The 16,423-nt window shown below is 42.5% G+C and overlaps 1 protein-coding gene across 5 annotated transcripts; it reads left to right on the plus strand.

The window, feature by feature from the left end:
* Positions 1 to 2,502: 2,502 nt before the first annotated feature.
* Positions 2,503 to 14,590, plus strand: LOC143482615 (uncharacterized). 5 transcript variants are annotated; one of them, XM_076981017.1, is made up of 9 exons: positions 2,503 to 2,833; positions 6,549 to 6,839; positions 7,054 to 7,335; positions 8,537 to 8,668; positions 9,152 to 9,189; positions 9,340 to 9,474; positions 9,871 to 9,940; positions 10,079 to 10,123; positions 11,002 to 14,590. In XM_076981017.1, the coding sequence occupies exons 1-7, from the start codon at positions 2,707 to 2,709 to the stop codon at positions 9,937 to 9,939; spliced, it is 1,074 nt and encodes a 357-aa protein (XP_076837132.1). In that variant the 5' UTR covers positions 2,503 to 2,706; the 3' UTR covers position 9,940; positions 10,079 to 10,123; positions 11,002 to 14,590. The 5 variants fall into 5 exon arrangements, with proteins under 5 accessions (XP_076837132.1, XP_076837131.1, XP_076837133.1 ...); XM_076981016.1 differs by having other exon boundaries at positions 10,079 to 14,590; XM_076981019.1 differs by lacking the exon at positions 9,871 to 9,940 and having other exon boundaries at positions 2,509 to 2,833.
* The last annotated feature ends 1,833 nt before the right edge of the window (positions 14,591 to 16,423 follow it).

Below are 16,423 nucleotides of genomic sequence, written 5' to 3' on the forward strand. Positions count from 1 at the left end.
TGTGAGAGATGAAGTCAGAAGACGACAGAACGACCCAATGAACAACAGCACAGCCGGACTGCCGAGCGTGCCCTGCAGTATGAGTCATGCCAACTTCTCTTTCCAACTTTCACTTCCCTAATTGCTAGTTCCAGTAACTCAGTCTGGTACACTGATGAGATGCATGAGCTATTTAGAGCTCATATGACAGACTGACTAGGTGCATGGAGGACTTCTTGTGATGGATTCACCTGAGTTCAGACATTAGGGCCTCCTTCATGCCAAAGGCTGTCCCATCCTTAACCTCCAAACCAGAGAGGTCTTACTAAAGGTTCCTCAGATCTCACCAGTAGTGTTTCACCAGCTTTGTATGTATGGGGAGGACGGGCGAGAAGACCAGGGGTTACAGTCATACACATCCTGGTTACTGGAGCTTAAAGGAGCTTGTGTGCCAAAGCTAAGAAGTGCAGCAGTCTGTTTACGTACTTTGAGAAGAACAGCATGAGGCCCAGTGCAGGGGCCAGTGGAGCGTGGGGTGAAAGCATCCATGTTTGAGAGGAGGGGGAGATGTGGGAGGGGTTTGAACACATTGATTTTGACTTGGTCAGCCAAACCGAGCTTATCTAAACTCTCGAGGACTTCCTGTGGGGTTACGTCATTACGGTCTCCCCTGTCCTGCTCTGGGAGTCAGCGACGTAGCTACTCTGAGACTACGGCACAGACTTTTCACACATTCAGGGAGGTGATAGCAGCATGGCTCCTGCTGAAGGGTTGACTTCCTCTGTGTGTTTTAGTCTGATAATGTAAGTTTAACTGCTCTTCATGAAACGTACTGAGCATAGGACATACGCCATTTTGTACAGGATGCAAAAAAAGTTGAAAAGTTCACTCATTCCTGCCTACTACTGTTTTGTAATTACTAGATTGAAAAAAACAAATCCACCCTGAAGAGACTGGGTGTGGTTAGAATGCTACACCTAAGCTCCCAAGGACCTCCACCTTCCTTAACAAACTCAGTATGTTTAACTGGACAGAATACAATTGCCTAGCCATCATTATTTGTTTGGACTTGATGGAGAATAAAGACTTTCAAAGTAACCGCCGTTACACCGAGGCAGTGGCAAGACCTACGGGATGCTAACTGTTAGCGTAGCCTAAACTGAATGTGCCCGATTTTGTCAGCAAAATCCTGGAGGGTTTGTTTGTGCTTTCTGACTAATAACCTCTGGTAATTTTCCACTGACAGAGAATACACAGAAACAGAGAAAGAGGAACTGCTTTGACCTTGTATACACAGTAAGGCCATGATAGGAGTAGTGAGATAATATGGTTAAGAAATGTTTGATGCGATCATGATGTAAAAACCCAGGGAAAGACCATGGGAGTCATTGTGATATTGTGTGCACTGTCAGATTGGACACTACATTTGATATATTTTAGAAAAAAAGCTACACAATATATACACCACTGGTACCTGTGTGATGATTGGGACATCTTAGTATGAGCTGACGTGTGCAGATAAATGAAGATTATGGTATGGTCAAAACCAGAGAACAGGCAAGCCAGCAAAACGTGATCTTGAGATCGTCAAAACACACAGCCAAGGCAACCAACACAAAAGTGCAAACTCACAAGAGAGGTAGAAAACAGACCATGTCAAAAGCACCACAGAATACACGTACAAGTATCCAAAAAAATGCTGTATGAGTACTATAGTTCTGCAATACTTTGCAAGGTTCAGAGTCTAGGTATGTGTGTGCGTGTGTGAAATGGAGAATAGGTGTGAGTTTAGTAATGAGGGGAGGAGGATATGTTAAGCCAGGTTGTGGAATCCTGGGTAATTGAATTCTCAGAGCATGGATGCATGACAACCTGGTGCAGGTTTTGTTTCAAGAAACAAAATCCAAAAATATATGCAAATCTATGAAGGCGCTTCGGGGACAAACAAGCTCAGTATGAAGACAGGAAACAAAGTCACACATAAAACAAATAAAAATAACTGTCACAGGAAGCCACAAACACCCACAAACATCTCCAGCACGCTCTAACTCACTCTACTTCTGTGTAGGAGTTGTTTAAGGGCAGCTCGGCTGGCCTGGAGAGACAGAACAGAGCAGGATCATAGGGGTGGAGGAGAACAGAGCAGGATTATAGGGGTGGAGGGGACAGAGCAGGATCATAGGGGTGGAGGAGAACAGAGCAGGATCATAGTGGTGGAGGAGAACAGAGCAGGATCATAGTGGTGGAGGGGAACAGAGCAGGTTCATAGGGGTGGAGGAGAACAGAGCAGGATCATAGGGGTGGAGGGGAACAGAGCAGGATCATAGGGGTGGAGGGGAACAGAGCAGAATCATAGGGGTGGAGGGGAACAGAGCAGAATCATAGGGGTGGAGGGGAACAGAGCAGAATCATAGGGGTGGAGTGGAACAGAGCAGGATCAAAGTGGAGGAGGGGAACAGAGCAGGATCATAGAGGTGGAGGGGAACAGAGCAGAATCATAGGGGTGGAGTGGAACAGAGCAGGATCATAGGGGTGGAGTGGAATAGAGCAGGATCATAGGGGTGGAGGGGAAATCTGGCACTGGATCTGAATTAGGCACAAAAACACACACTACACACTTATATGAACATGTATTTCTCCTGCAAGTACTGTGTCTCATATGTACTTGCAATATGACTACATAGAAAATGTGTTAGAGCAGTAGCACAAAACAGGAAGGCCTGTCACATGTGGTCTGCTGCTTCAGAAAAACCGGAAACATTTAATTTTCAGTTCAGTTTTCCAGCGATGTTACTGCAACGGATTTTCGCTCTATTTTTATTCTCTCTTTTTAGTGTTTTATTCTCAGCTGAAGGTAAAGATTCTTCTAAACTTTTCATTTCAATGTTTAAATAATTTTAAATTGTATATAAAGTTGATTGTTTTACTCTAGTTTTTAGTCTAGTATAGTCTTTGTTGTATAAGGGAAGTACATTACTCAGTATGGCGATGATGGTAGTGAACGTAATTTGGTAATAAGTTCTTTAAAGTCTTCTTTAAAGTGTCACATTATTGAAGCATTCTGATATGAAATATATGGGTGTAATGTTATGAATAAGTATGTTTAGAGACAAATTTATGAAAACAAACATGCTTAAACAGAAAAAAGGCCCCTAGACCTCCGAGGGTCTGTGACATTCTACAATTTTAAATTGGTCTGTCTCACCAAGGTTGGTAGTTATGAAGCTTGAACAGCATGATCTATTGTGTTGTACAGTATTTCCTGTGGTTAAAGATATTCGGATTTCAAGTGAAATTTATGGAGAATGTAAGATGTTCATGCTACAGTGATATTATAGCATGATAATAAGGCATTAAATTATAAACATGCAATGGTAATTTTCTCATCTCAAATTTATAGAAACCAAAGCCAAAAACAGTGGTGTGTATACCCCAACAAAAATGTCTCAGTATCTTGTGGCCTTAAGCATAAATTACAGCTTGACAACAACATCTTGTGCGGTTCGTAAGTCGGCTTATTGTCTGCTGAGGCATGGCACCCCACTCTTCTTGAAGGGCCCTCAGCTCATTGAGGTGGGGTAGAGTCATTCTGGGGTAGAGATTTACGAGCCTCTACACGGCGACTCAGCTGATCCCACAGGTTTTCTATGATGTTGAAATGTGAAATGAAATGTGCCATATTTTGTCAATTGTGATTTTTACACCCCAATTGAAATTTGACCTCCGCTTTTAACCCATCTGTGCAGTCAGAACACACACACACACTAGTGATTACTAGGGGGCTGTGGATCACACGTGCCCAGAGCGGTGGGCAGCCCTAGCCCGGCGTCCGGGGAGCAGTTGGGGTTAGGTGCCTTGCTCAAGGGCACCTCAGTCATGGCCTGTCTGGGAATCGAACCCACGACCCTCCGGTCACAAGACCAGTTCCCTAAACGCCAGGCCATGACTGCCCCAAATGTTCAGGTCTGGAGAAAGTGCAGGTCACTATATCTCCAGCATCCATTGCGTAATGATGATCCATGAAGATGAAATTAGGTCTGTGCTCTTCATCAAGGGCACAATGACTGGATTAATGGTGTTATTCAAGTAGTATGGGCTTGCCTTACAAAACAATGATGCCTGTGTCTGCAGGTGTGGTCAGGTACCCTTGCAGGTCATCTAGCACACAGACCACTATGATCTAAAGAGTTTCAAATGGTCTGACAAGACACTTGGGTGCCTCTCACCTCCTTTAAATGTGTCTGGAGTTGTGTGGCATTCACCAATTTTTTGTCTTTTTGTGACTCTTCCTGTCTCTCTGAATCTCTGTTGCAACCTGTTATGACACTCTGTGATACTTTAAGCTCAGTGGCCACTTCCGTCTGAGAACATCCTGTTTGAAGTCTCGCAATGGCTGTAGATCAATAGTTAGGTGTCATTGTTGTCTCAACATGTCAAAATGTGAACAGCATGATGGACTGTTCTAATTGAACCAGGAAATGTGTTGGTCAATTCATGGATCAAACACCTGTTTTTCTGCATTTTGCGGTTAAGTTTCTTGTTAAAGAAAATATACCCAGCAAAAATACTGTGACGGGGCAGAAACAGCAGGAGACGTTAAAGGCGTTTGTAGAGTTTTATTGTCCATAGCAATCAAAGTAGTAAACGCCCAGCAAAATAGTATATATACTATGGTTCTTCTCAAAGTAGTAAATGTAGTACAACTAAATAAGGATTAACACTGGAATACTCAAGGGGACAGTCTCACGGTCAGCACTCGTGGGTCATGCTTGATGAATATGCAGCAAAGGAATGTGAGGAATGTGAATCAGGTGCGCTGCATCAATACTCGGGTGATTGAGACTGAGGGAGTGGTGTAGCGGGGGTGTGTCAGAAAGTGGGCGTCTCCCCTGAGCCTGGGACCCAGCCTACCATGACCTTTACATTAAATCCATCTATAAAGATTAGAGCACTTTAGGTTCATCCTGAAATTTTACCTGAAAACCAAACTTTTTGTGAGTAGTGTATTTCTAATGTTTTATGTATTGGGCTAGTAAGCAGGTAAATGTGATAGATCTAAATTGGAAAAAAATTAAAGCACCTTTGCTTGTTTATTATTATATTGTCAATATTCTTTATTATAAAATAATATTTTATTATAATTTCAATATAACGTTGGGCTGTAGGAGGCTGGACGCAAGTGCAGAATATGAAGAGGGTTATTAACAAGACTAACAATACTACACAAAGCACACAGACATCGAACAGAGATGAATCTAACACTAACACCAACTAACACTGTCCGAAAACACTAATACATAGAACTGGGGAACCATTGCAGTTAAAGATGATCAACAAGGTGCTTACAAACATACACAATGACTGATAAATCAAATGATAAAACACAAGACTTAAATACACAGTATAAACAAAGAACCAAACAAGACACACTTGAAAAAATGACAAGGGGTGCGGAGTTACAAAGTTGGGGCGTAAAGTTACACAACCAGAAAATTCAAAATAAAAGGCACTGTCACGTAGGGCTACGCCCCCTATCGTAGCTGTCACTCTGGGTTCCCTCGTGTCTGTGTTCTTGCCCGTTTGTCCCGCCCTGCTCGTTGGTTTTGATGGATTCCTCGTTTGTTACCACGCCCCTGTGTCATTGTCATCACCTGTCCCTAGTTTAGTTCTGTGTATAAAAGTCCCTGTGTCTCCCATGTCCGTATCGGTCTTTTTGTTTAAACCCGTCACCTGCTGTTCGTAAGTTTGAGCTTTGCGTTTTGTTATCCGTCTACATCTGCCTGTTCCGTGTTTTCCCCCTCGTCGTTAGTTTCTTGTCTGAATATGCCCGTTGTCCTTTCTTGTTCTGGCTGCCCTCCCGGTTTGACCCATGCCTGTCCGTTTAACACTGGTTTTGGAATTTCCTTGAATAAATCTCGCTCTCCTCAGCGTTTGTGTCCGCCTCCCTGTTCTGCGCTATGCAGAACGTTACAGACACACAATAAAGGAAACCAGAAAATAAAATCAAAACAAGAGGCATTTCCTCAGGGACCATGACAATCAATATATAAAACCCGTAAAATTATATACCAACCTGTCTCTTTATATATAAAACAAACTATAAGGACTGTCAAGATAGTCTGTCAAAAGAAAGCAGAAACAGAAAACTGTCACTAAAACATTATTACAGTCAGTATTGTTGTCATCACGTGTGGTGCAGACATGAATCTACATTGCAAATTAAATGTTAAAAACATTTTGTGTGGAGGATGCAGAAATTAAAGGTAGACGATGAGGACCATCAGTATGCTATATAATGCATTTTGGTTCATGGTGTCAACTGCTGGCAGGTGAATGAGTTGTTTTATGTAATTATCTAACTTATTGTCACAAGCAAACTAATCCAGTTTTACACAGTCACTCTGATGTTTTACAGTGTTGTTTACAGTGTGACTTTGCATCTTATATTACATATTATAACTACCAGGGAGTTCAGCTCACTCAAAGTGTACAGTTCTAATTCTAACAAAAATTGTATGTTTTTTCCCACCTCAAATAAACCAGTCTGTTTATCTTTGTCATTTGTTTAGTGTCCAGTGAAGTGTTCAAGCCCGTGGGCAGTTCAGTTCAACTGGATGTACAGCAGCATGAATATAAATATGAAGAATTCATATGGATGTTTAATGACGTTAAAATAGTAAAATATTACATTAACTCTAAAGAGGTAACATACGACCCCTTTAAAGGAAGAGTAGAGTTCAATAAGACAACCCACAGTCTGACACTGATGAACCTACAGGAGAGTGACAGTGGACTGTACAGAGCAATAGCATCTGGTCAAAAGGACAAGACAGTTGCTGAGTACACGCTGTCTGTGTTGGGTAAGTTTAACAGAGTCTCCTTATTTAACAAGTGTATTATTGTCAGTTATGATGTTATATTTTCTCTGTTCTTTATTTAACGATCAACATACAGTAGATTTTGCACACGGGAAACGCCTTGCCAGCACAGAATGAAGAAAAGCAACTAAAGCAATTTAGAGACCACATTTTGTGTGTGTGTGTGTGTGTGTGTGTATGTGTATTTCTACCACAGGTCCAGTAGAGACTCTAGACCTCACTGCTGTTCCTGACCATCTAAGCACTGATAGTGATCCCTGTAACATAACTCTTACATGTAGAGGTCATAACCTCTCAATCAATTCTAGCTGTTATAATGAAACCTGTGAGGAGAAGAAAATGACACCACCTGGAAACATCACCCTTTTCCTGTCTGTCAGAGACAGCAGCTCTATCATCTGTAACATTAGTAACCCAGTCAGTTGGAAAACACGTGCCATGAATATGAGCAACCTTAAACAACTCTGTCATCGCAAAGGTGCAAACACACACACACACACACACACACACACACACACACACACACACACACACAAATATCCTTTTAGGATAATCATCAATTGCCCAGTCCCTTCATTACCCTGTCTGTGTGCTGCCTGTGTTGCTGTAGCCAGTCAGTGAAGCACAGCGCCTCCTAATGGTCCACTGTCACTAGGGGTGTGACGAGACACTCAGCTCACGAGACGAGACACGATATTGGGTTCACGAGATCGAGACGAGACGAGATTTTAAGAACACTAAAATTTCAAATTATATGACTGGACAACAGACTTTTATTTAACTGAGTTACACATGCATTTTGAAATGTTTTATTATAACTCTTAACATGCATTATGTAAGCATGAACTTTTAATAAACTTCTTCCTCTACAAAATGTGATGAACGTTCATGGTAGATAAGATTGTGTAAACACAACAGACGTGAGTGCTCAGATAGACAAGCTCTTATTTCATCTGGAAATAAATGATCCTTCTAATCCTAATGATTATTGGATAGAACACTTTAGAACTACAAGGTTCATGTTACTAGTCACTCCCAACCTAACAAGCAAAGGCATATTGAAGAGAGAAAGTTAATCTTCCTCCACCATCATTTTAGGTTCGTACATGTGGAGTTTAACTGTTGTGATTCTCCTCACTTGCTCCACTGTTTGCACTTCTGATTGAGTAGCATTGCATGCTGGGAGTTTTGGATACACACATCAGCTGTGTGCATTCATTGGAATTTTAGGACCATACCTGTACAGTTTTCAGATGGGTCTGGTCAGTGAATTCATCTGTGTTTGAGTGGCTGCCATTTCTCTATCCAGACAAATAAAACCAATATATTACATATCATACAGACATTAGACAATTAGAAATGCACTATTCCATAGTGTCTCTGCTTAATTGCTCACTAGATGACTCACTGACTCTGTTTGAAACAAACACTGATCCACACTGTTGTTAAAAATGTTAATGGTAAATTACAGACAATGTACAGTGTCGTCAGTGTTTGTATATAAATAAATACTCATAAATGTGGTGTACAATAGTCATTGAATCATTGAATGGTGGGTCTTAACATTTATCAATAATACTACATTGTTTAAACCAGATAACATCTTTTCTATCTTTCATCCTGTTATACTGCTTCACAAATGTTGCAAGATCATAACCAATGATTTGTATCTCCATTAGATCACATGCAATCTGATTCAAAAAATTGGCAAACATGGCTCATACCTGCTGTCATATCTGCAGTGGCCATTACTGTTGTTGGTGTTGTTGTGGTCCGGCCCATTATGATGAAAAGCAAGACAAAATCAACAGGTGTGGTCTTTTACTTCAAATGTATGAATGTTCAGTCTTGAAACCTGATCTTTTAATGATAAAGTTGATTGCATGATTATGAGAAGCAGAATTCCAAGCTAGATAATAGTGCAAATGATTATGATACAATAACTATAAACTATAAATAACTATATAACTATATAAAATAACTATATATGTGAGATAATCAATGCAACATACTGCCTGATGATAAAAAGTAATTTTAGTATTAGCAAGTAGTCTTGTGTCTATTTGGAAGTAGTCATGTGTCTGGTAGCACTAGTCTAGTTGGCTCTGATTCTTCTGTGTGAGGGTAAGACTCAGAAGAGGTGATGTACAGGGTGAGATGATTTATCATCCCACCACATGGCTGTTATCATGTATGTCTTCAGGTTTAGTTTTGTGTTTTGTCTTGTTTCATTTCTGTAACTGATTTGACATTTGAAGGGATAATGATATCTTTTCCCTTTCCATCTTCTACAGGTAAACCAGAGGGAGACACTGTCTATGCTGAAGTTGAGGTAATGAATAATAAAACTCATATATATGATTAAAACTCCAGACACAGACATACCACTCTTTGGTCCTTTGTGGAGATGCTAAGTGATGTATGGAAGATGAAACCTACAGCATATGTTGTATATGAAATTTTCACTATATCATTTGTACAGAATGGACGTGAAGTACCTGCTGTGGCACTGGGAGAGCTGGAATCACCTTCTACTGTGTACAGTACAGTAGGGTGTCCAGCACTGTCTTCAGAAAATCAAGAATCTAATGGGACCACACCAGGTACCTTAAGACAGGTGAATATCACAGGGATGTGATTTGTTATGCATGCTGAATGATACAGACACAAAGGTTGATTTTGAATACAAGAGTTTTGTTTTTGCTTTGTGAATATTTCTGTTGCTGTTTGAGTTACTTGAGATTTGAGAGTTATTTGAGACTAAAGAAAAACAGTAATAGCTATAACAGCTTATGAACTCATTTCAGGTGTTAGCTTGAAATGTGGAATTTGTATGTTTCTAATCTGTATAAATATATAATACTGATGTGCTTTATTTTGGTTTGTGTGTGTTGTGGTTAAAAGCTAGCCATTTTATAAATGCTACTGCAAGTATCCAAGCTGTGACATTAATGGTATTTACATCTGCTGCAAATACGTACAGCTATTTTTTCATTATTATCCATTTATCCAGAGCCAGAGGCGTGTCTTGCCCCTTTTTAGGGGTGCTCAAGCACCCATTAATTTAATCCCAGCACCTTAAAGTAAGAGAAAAATTATGAATAATAAATAAAGAAAATGAATAAACAAATAAATACAAATACAGCCATCCCCTTGCCTCACAAATGGTATGATCCACTCTCTCTCTCCTAACCCTGCCCTCTCCTACCCTTCCCCCCAAGCTGCACGCACTCACACGCTAGTTTGACTGTGATGTGGTGGATCCAGTAAGTAACGCGATATCTTTATCGCTCAGCACCAACACGTTACACACGTTATACACGTTACGCATGTTACACACATTACCACACATTACACACATTATGAACCTTAATAGCAGTCCTCAGTTTCACTGAATCACTGATCACTCTTGTACTTTGCTATTGGTAGGTGTGGCTATCTGACATTATTATCTAGCAAGCTAAACCCCCGCCCCCCTCCAAAAAATGCTCTGAGCACCCCTATAGCTCTGAATCGCCCCTGTCTGGAGCCATTTAAATTAACTGTTGCTTCTTTAGGTACTGTTGGGGGAGGGGAAGTCTGTAGTGTGACAGGCATGAAACATTTCTGAAAGACATTAATGTAACATTTGTATTAAAGTGTATTGGTTTTCCCAAACAGAACAACTTTGCCATTTTTATTAGTTTCGTGCTTTTAAACACACTAATATCTATCTCCTCACAATTTTTGGTGTCATAGACCCCATTGCACTAATCACCATTTGATTTTGTTTTCCTTTTAATGTCTCCACCCAAACTTAAATGTGACCAGTACCAGTGACACCAATGTAGTTTTAGATGGTTCATGAGAAGAACCTTTAATGTACCGGGATGCTTCAGTTTGCCTGAGAAAACCTTCAAATTGCAAACATTTTAAAATATTTAGGAAGTAAAATCTAAAAAATACAAATAGAAATCTATTTTGCAGACAAAACTGTTCTACGATAAAAATATGTTTCTTCTATTCCCATTTTCCTTACAGTAACTCATTGTCAGTGTTGTTAATTCATTACTGTGAAAGCTGTGGTGAAAAATGTTTGCTAAGAAACATTAAACATTTTAAAATGATAATTATTCGTTCATTCTGTCCCCTTGTGATCATCTAGAATGAAGAAATGCTGGAAAGACCTCACACCCTTCCTGAAACAATTTATGCCACAGTGAATAAGATAAATAAATAATTCTACTCATCATTTGCACAGGAATAGTGGAAGAATTTCTAAACGTAAATTTCATCCCCATTCTTCTATACAAGCATTTCCAATTGGTGTATAAAAATTAATTTATACTTGAAATGCAATAAATGGATGTATAGAAATGAATAGAAAATGCATAAAAATCAAGAGAGGCATATAACCAAGTGTATATGGATATAATTAACATACATACATGTTACATGTCTCTCTTTTAATTCACTTGGTTATATTGTGTAGACTTTTCATTTAGTTGATAAAAAGTCATGGTCTAGTGGTAGGGAACTGGTCTTGTGACCCGAGGGTCGTGGGTTCGATTCCCAGACAGGCCATGACTGAGGTGCCCTTGAGCAAGGCACCTAACCCCAACTGTTCCCCGGGTGCCGGGCTAGGGCTGCCCACCGCTCTGGGCACGTGTGATCCACAGCCCCCTAGTAATCACTAGTGTGTGTGTGTGTGTCCTAACTGCACAGATGGGTAAATGCGGAGGACAATTTTCAATTGGGGTGGAAATCTAAATTGATGAATATGATACATTTACGTTACATTTACATGATGTCATAGACTTTACAGATTTAAAAACTTGTTTGTTGAAATTGTTTACTAAATTAAGGTTTGCTAAACACTTTGTTATATTGTTATAATCAAAGTTTTCCTCTCAGTCTTTGCAACATAAATTGGTTTTATTGTATTTATCAAGTCATTCAGCTGCCATTTGTATACAGCTAACTTAGCTAACTTTCTACTTTTGTAGGACAGTTTTTTATTTTTAATCTTATTCAGTTATTTTCAGTGTTCTTCTTTCTCAAATATGTGAAATAGGATATCATTTTATTTTTGTATTATTTATTACTGCTGTTTTTCCCCCAATGTATTTTTGGATGTTGACATATGACAGTGTTTTAAACCATAAAATATGAATAACATAGACTACTAAATTGATGGTGTTACTCTTTACTGGTCTAAGGGTATTATACTAGTATTATATGAAACTATTGGGTATTAATATAGCCATGGTGTATTGTTCTTATCTGTATATAGGATAAGGATAATCAAGGATTGTGGCACTTTTGTAGGCATTGCAAATAAAAACCTGTTTCCAAAACTCAACTTTGTCCACAAAGCACTCTAGCTGTGCAGACAGCACACACACACACACACACACACACACACACACACAGGCATTTTTGTAGGAATCATTCTGCAGGCCTTCATCACAAAATGAAAACATTGGACACACACTGGCTATGTTGAAATGTTGGGAATAATAAAGACATGGCCAGGACCTGAGTGTGGGTAAATAGATATTAAATAGGATTTTATGCATGCATTCATTAAACAGCACTTTGCATCTGATGCTCCTAACTGCTTCTAAGAGTCTACAGTGTTGTGTGCAGGGGTGGGATGTATGAGCAATTCAATGGGAAACGTCAAAGTATGATCCACACATGGGATAACATCAACTGCACTAGAGTTTAACTCTGAACAAATGAGAACAGTGACACGAAACTTGTGGGTGTCGGCCAAGAGCAGAGTTGTGAGAGGAAGGGGCGGGCTCAAGACAGGATGTGACACACTGGAAGATGTACAAGCATAGCGTCCAACCACAGCTTTAATTGAATCAAATTGTGACGGGCAGGGTGAGCGAAAATAAATGGAAGCGATCACGCCAAGTCTCAGGGAAATAGGATGGTTTAATATGTAAAGTGCGCAAACCAAAACCCGTGAACTGATCCGAATTAAGGATATAATAACCAGCAGTCAACTGGTACAAAGACAAGACATATCTAGACGAACAAACGACCCTCAGGTGAGACGGATCGCGGGCTCCGCCCACCTGAGGGACGAACACAACGCCACACCCACATGACAAGCTGCTGCTGTAGACGGGGGCGACCAGTAGGGGGCCGCCGTACCGTGACAGATCCCCCCTCCAAGCCGCACTCCCCTCCACCGGCTGTGCGGCCTACAGCAGCAGCACACAAAACAAAGGGGCAGGCAGGCAGGGACAAGGGACACACCCCCTGTAGTCCCGGAGCTGAAACACAAAACAAACACAGGTTAGCTCACCTACCTGGGTGGGACCCTGGACCGACTGGGCCGTCAACAAGACAAAACCACGCCCCGGTCGGTCACAGGGCCCTCACGCCCTAACCGGCCTTAAGCCGCATAGCCCCACAGGTGCGAGGACGGCGGGCCACGGCTCCGTGTCCGTCCGGGGTGTATGTGTGCAGGTTACCTCCCTGGGGCGTGGTGGCTAAGTCACCTCCTGGACCTACCTCCTCCCGGAGCTGGCCCCTGCCTTCTGCTAGGGGCCACCCCAGCCTCCTGGGGAGTCAGCCCCAGCCGGGGCCAGACTTTACGAGGTGGACTCCTCCACCAAACCCAGGAGCGCCAGAGACCGAGGCCCAGAGCGCCCTTATCGCGGGCTTGGGAACAGCCCCCAAGGGCCTCCTGGTCACCCCGAGCAGGAGGGAGGATATCCATCTTCAGCAGGAGCTCTTCGGACCAGAGCCCTATCGTCCCCAAACATCCGGGGGCCCCAGCCCTCTAGGGAGGGGCTCTTTCCGACCGGGCTCCGGTCACCCCACAACATAAGGGGGCTCCTGCCAGCTGGAGACCCCCACAAGGTCCAGGACTGCCACGATCCACCACCAGGGAGAAGCACCTGCACATAAAACACAAAAAGCACACACACACCCACACACACCAACACAAAACACAGACGCGCACTGCCCTGATCCCCCTTACAATGGGGGAGGGGTCTCCGTCTTAGCAGGGGAGTTCCACCTGCTCAGGAGAACCCCCCACGTTCCTGGTCAGGGCCTCCCTTAGGAGCGACGCCCTCCGTGCCACTCCCCGTGGCACGGGACCATCACTGGTCCACCCCCACACACACACTCAAGGGGGAGGAGCATGTGTGGAATTACACACAACAGTTCACAAGCACGCTAGGACAAAACACACAAAGACTAGACAAAAGCACGGTGCAAAACGGCAAACGGACAGGACTCACATGCGCGCTCTACACAAACAGTGGTGACGCGCCGCTCAAGTTCGCAGTCGCTCCCCACATAAAACACTAGACACACGGGGGAGCGAGGCGACCGTGACGAGCGGCGACAGCGTCACACACAACACATTCAACAATTAACACCAGCGAGCGACGCACAACGTTCCATACATCCGTTCACTCACACACACACACATGCACACACATGTGACTACACAACACGAAGAGCCCGACCGGGGTCGACTGCCCTGGTCACCACCGTGCTGCACACACACACAACGTTTCAGCACGGCGGGGCTCTTCAACAACAAACAAAACACCACGCAGACAAACACTTACCACGAGACATGACCACGAACGAAGGAGAAAGCAAAGGAGACTGGCGGCTTCCGAAGGTGGCTGGTTATTCTGTGACGGGCAGGGTGAGCGAAAATAAATGGAAGCGATCACGCCAAGTCTCAGGGAAATAGGATGGTTTAATATGTAAAGTGCGCAAACCAAAACCCGTGAACTGATTCGAATTAAGGATATAATAACCAGCAGTCAACTGGTACAAAGACAAGACACATATAGACGAACAAACGACCCTCAGGTGAGACGGATCGCGGGCTCCGCCCACCTGAGGGACAAACACAACGCCACACCCACATGACAAGCTGCTGCTGTAGACGGGGGCGACCAGTAGGGGGCCGCCGTACCGTGACACAAATAAGTGTTAAAATCCTGGCAAATTAATTCTGAATCACAATCATAACAAATAAAAACGTTATGTTATATAAATATCTAAAGGTATATAAAAGCTAATTATGTCCAAATTCTAAATTTCTAAATGTCTGACAAACTTTTATCATAAAAATGAAAGAGGAAATGTCAGCTTTTGCACATCTAAATGTATGCACATTCCCTAATGATATGAATATGCATACTTTTTTTTATGTATTTGATGTTGTCTCAATTAAAAAAAGGAATTACACCATGTACCATGATGATATAATGATGTCTTGAATCCATTGCTGTCTGGGAACAGGGTTCAGTACTGTGAATACACAGCACTGAACAGCGGGACCTGTGAGTATTTAAGGGAGGAAAGCAAATGTTGAAGGAGGTGATTAGCGTGGGGTCCATTTGGGAGGCCGAGATTCAGCTCTGTTCCTTGGGGCCATAGTCCTCCCAGTCAACCAGGTATTGTACGGTTTTTCCAGCAGAGCTCGGACCACATACGCAGGTCCGTCTTCCAGCATGATAGGAGGTGGGGGTCCTCCTGCCTCCTCATAAAGCGGGCCCTGCACACCGGCTCGAGTGCAGGGACATGGAAGGCCGACGGTGCATGGCTGCTCCCCAGTATGCCGATCCTGTACGTAACTGGGTTAATACATCTGATGATGGTGAAAGGACCGGCATCCCTGGCGTCCAGTTTGCCCAGCCATCTCTCGTGCCGACCCAGAGTTCGTCACCTGGGTGATAGTCCGGTGTCTCACCCCTCGCCTTCCTTTTGATTTTCCGCATAACAGTTCGAAGGTGTTGATGAGTCTCCTCCCAGATGCACTTTCTCTTCCGACACCAGGCTTTGACAGCCAGCTGCTCTGACGCGGGAGGGTTCCACGGGTACAGTGGGAGTTCCACGGGTATAGTGGGAGTTCCACGGGTACAGTGGGGGTTCCACGGGTACAGTGGGGGTTCCACAGGTACAGTGGGGGCTGGTACCCGAGCACGCACTCAAAAGGTGTGAGAACTCATGATATATGCCTCAATGCGTTTGGTTTGCATTCTAATGATTCTTCAGTTTGCATAAACTCTTGAGTTTATCTTTATGTCTTTGTAACAGACACAGGCATGTTGTGCCTATAAGAACAATGTATTGGGCGACACCTCTTTTAAGAGAGGAGGGGAGATCGTTGGTGTGAGAGAGGCTGAGGTTAACATGTGCTCTTCTCCACCGCTAGATCGGTATACATAGCCTCAGTAATGCTGTGAGGGTGCTGATGTGACGTTTATGTATAAATGGCCATTAATGATACTTTGTAATACTTTCTAATATTTTTAAGGGCCTCAATTTTTACAAAATTGATTTATCAACCTTTAATTCTTTTTAAGAACTCCTGGACACTCTGTACAACCACAAAATAAGAATAAAAGCTATGATGGTGATGATATCTGAAAGACTTGCGTCAACTTTAGACATCTGCTTTGTGTGATTTAAAGACTTGACAAACTTTATTTGGTTTAGAAGTGATTTGTAGGTCGAATTCTTTTTGAGGGTTGAACGAAGAATATCAGTTCCTGCTAACTGATACTCTTATGCTAACATTTAGCAACACGGGA

This window comes from Brachyhypopomus gauderio, chromosome 19 (genome assembly GCF_052324685.1).
Source record: "Brachyhypopomus gauderio isolate BG-103 chromosome 19, BGAUD_0.2, whole genome shotgun sequence".
In the NCBI taxonomy this organism is placed as follows: domain Eukaryota; kingdom Metazoa; phylum Chordata; class Actinopteri; order Gymnotiformes; family Hypopomidae; genus Brachyhypopomus; species Brachyhypopomus gauderio.